At 57.7% G+C, this 6,966-nt stretch overlaps 1 protein-coding gene across 1 annotated transcript in view; it reads right to left on the bottom strand.

Moving 5' to 3' along the window:
• Positions 1–1,748, bottom strand: part of ARSG (arylsulfatase G) — a 19,905-nt gene extending 18,157 nt beyond the window's left edge. The window contains exons 1-4 of the mRNA XM_009323767.1: positions 1,552–1,748; positions 1,049–1,236; positions 91–138; positions 3–11 (exon numbers count right to left, since the gene is read on the bottom strand). Of these exons, the coding sequence (XP_009322042.1) occupies positions 3–11; positions 91–138; positions 1,049–1,236; positions 1,552–1,748 (442 nt within the window). The remainder of the gene's footprint in view (positions 1–2; positions 12–90; positions 139–1,048; positions 1,237–1,551) is intronic.
• Between the last annotated feature and the right edge of the window lie 5,218 nt (positions 1,749–6,966).

Consider the following 6,966-nt stretch of genomic DNA (forward strand, 5'->3'; position numbering starts at 1 on the left):
ATAGTCGAAGCCTGAGGGGCAAGCAAGGGTGTTGGCAGGGACAAGGCAGCCACAGGATGCTCAGCTCATCCCCGCCGGCGCAGGCCCTACCGCGGAAGCTGGGGTGATGGTGGCCATGGTGTCCCAGGTGCCACTTGCCTGTGTGAAAGCCACAGAACATCATTTCAAAGGTTAATGCAGCTACGGTCGCCACCAGTCATCACCCACGAGGTGCCCGCAGCGCTGGGTACTTTAGCAACAAGAAAGACTACTTGTTTGTGCTGGCCATGATTCCAGTATGCCTTTTTTTTGGCAGAAACTCAGAAAAAATGCATAGGGTATCTCGTGCCTGTGCAAATTGACCACCTCCAGCCTTAAAAGGCTCTTTCATGTGTTTGTGTTCAGAGGAGATGACTTTCTAACCCCTCCAAAAAAACCAGCTTCATCCTCGGACCTCCGGCACACACTTGCTCCCACCGAATGCGCCGATCCGAGAGGGAGAATTGCAACAACTAAGGGGGAAAGGAGAAACCGAGGGCTTTTCTGCCAGCACAAAATGCACAAGCAACAGGAGCTGCAGGTGCAAAGGGCTCACTACCAGCTGGGGCTTGCGCAGCCCGGGGGGACCCATGGTGACAGGAGGGTGCCCAAAGCCATGGGGCCAGTGACACCGACCATGCCCGGCAGTGTGCTGCCAGCCAGCACCAATGGCATCACGCCAGCGCGGGATGCGGGAGGGCAGAGCTGCTGTGCGCAGTCACGTTTGCTGAGGAAAACCCTGCGCATTCCTTGTGAGGTGAAGCAATTGGAGCTTAAATGGAGAACTGGGGAGGGCCTGAATTCAGGCAATATCATATGCCTGAAAATGGAAGATTTTAAGCTTGGGATTGCAAAATCCAAGGGGAAAGTGCGAAATCTGTCCTACGTGATCCTTTAGACTTTCCTTTAATTGCCAGCGTTTCACCTAACTACCGGCGGTACCTCCTCCGCAAGGGACAGACAGAGGCATCTTCGTCCCCCCACCACCACCTCCCTGCCCTGGATGCCCCCTCGGCACGGCGGGCATTACCTATAGCCCCCGTGCTGTACCCAGCCTCCCGCAGGACCTCAGCCAGGGTGGTCTCATTCAGGGGGAGGCCACCGACCGACGTCACGGCGAAGTTGTGGGTCACCCCGTTGCGCGCGCCGAGACGCCCCGTGAGCAGAGAGGCACGGGACGGCGAGCAAGTGGACGCAGCCGAGTGGAAATCCACGAATCTAGAAAATGAAAGGCCCCTTCGCTCGCAAGCCTCTGCGTGGTGTAATGCTGTCCCGTCCCTCCCTGCTTCCCTGCACGTGTCCCCTTCTGCCCCACGGATGAGGGTCTGGAGCGGGGGATGAAGCTCGCAGGTCCCGGCGGGGATGGACGGACCTGCACCCCGAGGTACCGGGCTCTGGCTGCCCTCCCCGTGCACCCAAAATCATGTCAGTGAAACCCCCTTCGCCTGCTGGTTGCCACGGGAGGGAAACCCCCTTTGCTGCGGAACAGAGTAACCAGGGATGCTTGGAGAGGGGAGGGGGGACAGACATTACCTCGTCCCTTCGGCTGCCAACTCATCCAAATGCGGGGTCTCCTTCGTCTCTGCCCAGTTGGCCCCAAGATCCCCCCAGCCCGCATCATCTGCCAGGATGACGATGAAGTTGGGCTGCCCGTACGCTGCTCGGGGAGCCAAGAGCCCCGCCAGCGCTGCGGCAAGCACCAGCACTGCCCGCGGGGAGGGGGTCCCCATGGTGCCACACGTCCCCTCCCACCCACACCGGGGCACCGGCGGCTTCGTCTTCCCCAAACTCCCTCCGATGTGTCCCTGTGGGCGCAGCTGAGCTCTCCACGGGCCCTCACAGCGATGCAAACGTCCTCTCCTTAGCTGCTCCCGCGAGGCCGGGCCAGGGGCCAGGAGGTCCAGGTTTGCTCCCTTGGCTACCGACTGAGCTGCAACACCTCCATCTTTCACAGCCAGGCACAGCTGATATTTCTGAAATCAGTGCCAGCAAAGGTGTTATTCTTAGAAGGCAAAAACACCCTTTGAAGTAACTGTCACCCTATTTTTAACTTTTCTTCCTTCCTGGTAAATATCTAATTAGACACCAAACCAAAGCGGTATTTTTCCCTCAATAAGCGTGCTCGATCTGCGGCAGCGGCTCCTCTCCCCTCACCGCAGCCGGGGGGATGTTTGCGTCTGACAAACGGCTCTTGCCCTGCAGACCATGCTCCTCGGCTCGCTGAAGCACCGGCCTCCCTTGCTTCTGGGGAGAAGTCGCGGCTCCGCCGGCGACTTTCGGTCCGTCCTTCACCTTGCACGGCTACACCCCTGTGGAAGAGAAACAAGACGCAATCAGGACCTGCCGGAGCCCTCCTGCATCCCAGCCCAGGGCAGAACGCCTTAACCAGACGCCGAGACTTTGCCTTTGAAGTTGTATTTTTTTGCTGCCTGGCTCACGATGGCTCAACTGGAAAGGACTGGGAACAACGAGCGCCCCTTTCCCGCATCCATCGCTCAGGCTAGGACGGTTTCCCACTGTGCTGTCATCCCCGGGGAGCAGCGCTGCTCCCTCCCGAGTGCTGCAGGGTGCACAGCACTTGGGGGATGGGGGGAGTGTGCAGGGCCTTGCCTTCATTTGTAAAAATTGAGAAGTTTCTAAAGCTCATTTTTTAAATTTAGTTCTGTTCACGTTGCCCCACTGCTGCCGGCGGGCCAGAGCAGGCAGCGCAGCCCGTGGGGGCAGCAGCCCAGCCGCCGGCCATCAGGCACCGGGAGGGAGCCGCTCCCGGAGGTAAGAATGCAGGAATTCAGGCAAACCCAGAAGGCAATAAACCCCAGAAATACCCGGGCTTACAGGATTAAGCACATGCAGCTGCTTAGGGCAGGATTTGGCCTCCAGTGGTGGAGAGGTTCAAGGACAAACACCCGAAGACCAATGGCAGAGATGGAGCTGTGAAACACAACATCTTCAGCACAAAGTTATGGCCAAAGGGAAATGAAACTGCAGAGATTTGCCAAAACCCTGCCGAGCCCTGCGTGAGGAGCTCGGCACCGGCCGTGGGGATGGTGTGGGGACCTGCGCCCGGGTGGGGACGGACGGGGGCCAGAGTGACCCAGCTGGGACCAGTGCTGTGGCAGATGTCCCCAGTCGGTACCAGCAACCTTGGGGGAGGAATATGCCATGGAAGATTCAGCTCCCATGGGATGGTCAACACAGCCAGGTGGGACACCATCCATGAAGACAAACCGGGAGGGCAAGGAGAGAAGGCAATACTGGAAAACAAAAGAGGAGAAGGTGACAGGAGGAGGCAGGAGAGGGAATACGATGAGCCCCATCTGTAGGCCAAGAGGTTTGTAGCTGGCAAAGCAAATTATTCCCAGGTTTAGCTGTTCACATCTTTAAAAGCTTTGGGCTGTCGCTCAGATCAGCAGCTTCAGAACTGTTGGCGTAGCACTGCAGTGATCACGGATGTGACTCCATTCATAATTCATAGCCCAGAGCATCAATTTATAAACTTTCATCCGAGGGCCTGGAAGCTTTCGGTACATTAATTAACAGGGGCGGGATGTGGTGGGTCGGGGGGCTGAGCCGCGGGAGGGGGCTGAGCTTGGGAGAGGCTGCACAGCCCTGCCTGAACAAAGCACATGAGCCCAGCTCCCGTTCCGCACCCTAACTGCAAACCCACAGCTCGTCCCTCATGCCCTGAACTGCCAAACAGCAAGAAGAATTGAGATTAGGTATCTGGACATGTTTGATGGCGGCTAAGTCGCCTTTATTTTCCCATAAAAAATTCCCCTTGCAATTTCTTTGGAAAGCCCTCGGGGTTTCTTCGGGGATGGGTGCTTGAAAGGAGCAGCTCTGCTTTGGTCCAACACCCCCGCTCAGGGGCTGAGCCCAGCCGGACCGAGGAAAGCACAGAATCGAGCCACCAGCTTCATAGGAACAGCATGGATTAACCCGGGCACGGCCCAGGGTTAACTCAGCCCCATCTTAGCCCTCTGGCTGGGGCTCTCCGCAGGGCGATGGAGCAGGATATCACCCAGCACTGGAACTGGTTTTGGGGGAAAAATAAAGCGACAAAGTTCAGCTGAACCATGTCTAAGGAGGGTGCTGCTCACCCTTTCCAGGAAGCCACACCACGTAATCCTACCCTCCAGCACCTTCACCGGCGCCTAGCAGCTCCCGGGCCCCTTCGCCAGGCTAAGCGTGGTCTCCGTGCCAAGCCCCAGCCTCTCCAAGCATTCTCCATGCAGCTCCACGCTGGACCCCATCCCGTCCCCGGGGGGTGGCCCCACACCACACAACGTGCATTGGGGACCCCCCATCAGCACCTGCAGCCACCCAGAAAAAATGAGCAAAACCCAAGGGAGCTGAACCCACGTTCGTCCACAAACCTCTGTCCTTTCCATTTACTTCGGGGAGGGACGCCAGGATGACACGGATAACAAAAACAATCAAAACCATTTTCAAAAGACACTCTCTTGTCTCTAAATTACAGGGAAAAGTCATTCAGGCTGAAATTTATGCATTAGCGTCAGACAAAACTTCTTGATCTCTGATGCTCAGAGGCCATTTGAAGGAGAGGTGGAACATAGCCCGTGGAAGGTGGGACACACCGGCACGGCTCCTCGCCAGGCTCCTGCAGAACCGTCCTCGCCCACAGCAGGTCCAAACCCCGGCAGAGCACGAGGCCGCCCCTTGGCACCAACTCCAGCGTGCTCTCCTCCGAGCTCCTTGGCAGAGGCGCCTCTCCGACCCTTTTCATCCTGAATTCCTGGGCGAGTCCGGGCTCTGCCGGCTCTGCCCCCGCGGCACGCTGCGCATGTCCTGTGGTGGTGCCAGGGCGGTCGCGGGGAGCCTCCCTGGGACGAGCCCTGGTCCCTGCTCACCACCACGCCAGGCCCTGCGCTTCAGCAGCATCTCTGTTCCCCTATAGCTTTGCTACAGCTGGACCCATGCAGAGCTGAAGGACCATCTTTTAGCTATTTTTGCAAAAAAAAAAAAGTGACTCATAAGCGATTGCCCCAGACTGACTATGGTGGGAACATGGTTGCAGCACTTCATTTTGTGCCAAGCAGGAAATACTGCACTGGTGGTTACAGCCCGATGAGCTACCTGGGCAGAATCACACCCAGGAACCAAAGCCTCTGGATAACCGGCACCGGCACCGCCACACGGCGCTGGGCTGCGAGCGCCGGCATCGCTCGGACCGGGCGCTGCGCACCCAGGCTTCACAGCATGCACCTTGTACCAGGGAAGAATTAAACAAATAAAATAAAGTGCATTTCTGCAAGCCAGACAAGGCGGTTCGCAGAAAGAGGAGGGATCAGTCGAAACCAGATAAACCAGTTTAGAAAAGCCCCAAAGCCTCTCCAACCAGGGCTGCTCAGGACACCCTGGGGCTGGCCCCAGGGCAGGGGAGGGGAGATGCCTCCTCGGCTCAGGGATGCCACCGCCGGCCATACCACCACCGAGCGGCCACGGTTGCCCACCCAGCGCTGGGAGTATCCGTCATATATTTATTACACATTAACCAGAAGTTTACAAAACTTGGGGCCAGCACGATCATTTTCACATTTTTCACATTCTTTCACATTTTCACGCCTGCCTGGAGAGCAAAGCAGCAGACGGAGCCCAGAAAAACCTGCCGCTCTTTGAAGCATGTTTGGCCGTGCTGGCTGCACTGAGTCGTCCCCCGCCAGCACCCAGGGCGAGCACCCCGCCCAGGGCGTCACAGCTCTGATCTCTGGCCCAAACCCGTGCCGGCAGCCCTGCTCTCCTGCCAAAAGCCCCAGCAGGCATCCCCGTCCCGGCTGCGAGGAGCGGGGAGATAAGGACACAGCAGGGGATGAGAAATTCAAACCAGAGCGGGCACCCACTGCTATCTCAGGACCACCCCGGGGGCTCAAAGCATCACCCCTCGTGCCAGCTGGGGTCAGGGAAACTGAGGCAGGCAAGTAGATGCAATTGCTCGAGCTGCGTGCTGACCCCACGGCTGCCAAGTGATGCAGGATGGGGACGTGCCCCCATGGCGTGGCTCACGGTGCTGACCCCAACCCCACTGGGGGAAGCCCAGCCGCAGCCTGGAGGGGATGGACAGTGGCACATCCCAGCAGGGACAGCCAGAGTTTCAGGAGGGAGAGAAAAAAACCCCTTGTTTTGTCTCCAAACTAACCATGCAGAGATTTTATTTTTGTTTGAGCGCAGCAAAGGGCAGCAGGTGCCTTGTGAGGGGTTTGTCCGTGGGGCAGAGGCTGCACAAGCTCTGTGTCTGCCCCGTTAGGCCTCCTCAGTCCCAACATGTTTACCAGCAAAGCTCCGTTCCCCGTACAACTGTCCTGACAATGCTCTGAACAGAGTCAAGACTTTATTCCAGGAAAAGGTTTTCTACTGGAATAGTTTATACTAGTTCCCCTAACAGAATAAGCAGCACCGACAAAAACATACTTCTGCAGATTTACTAGGATTTCTGCCAGCTCCTGAGACAGGAGAATGTTTTTCACCCATCTAACTGCTAGGTCTTTCAGAGAAAACATTACACATGCCGAGCAGGGCTGGGCAAACCCCAGCAGAATAAATGAACTGGAAGTCCCTGACCCATCCGGCGGCAGAAAGCAGGGGCCCACACTCCCCTTCTGTCTGCAGCCCGCCCTGTTTTCCAGCTCCCGGCTGATTTATGCCCACTGACGGGACGCTTGCTCTCCTTCGCTACGGTTTACAGAGCCCTCAAACAGCGGCCACGCACCCAGGCTGGGAGCGGAGCAGAATTCCCCGGGAAGAGGGAGAAGCACGTCCTGGTGCGAGCCGCTGCCAGGCACGGGACGAACCCACAATGGATGTGCCAGGGCAAAGCGTCCCGGCAAGACACGGCCAAGCCCTCTCCGAGGCCAGGCTGCAGCAGGGCAAATCCCCCCAAAGTGGGCGAACAACATGGGGGAAAAAGCATTTCACAGCAGAGCTGCGAAG

Source organism: Pygoscelis adeliae, unplaced genomic scaffold (assembly GCF_000699105.1).
Source record: "Pygoscelis adeliae isolate BGI_AS28 unplaced genomic scaffold, ASM69910v1 Scaffold75, whole genome shotgun sequence".
NCBI classification, from domain to species: domain Eukaryota; kingdom Metazoa; phylum Chordata; class Aves; order Sphenisciformes; family Spheniscidae; genus Pygoscelis; species Pygoscelis adeliae.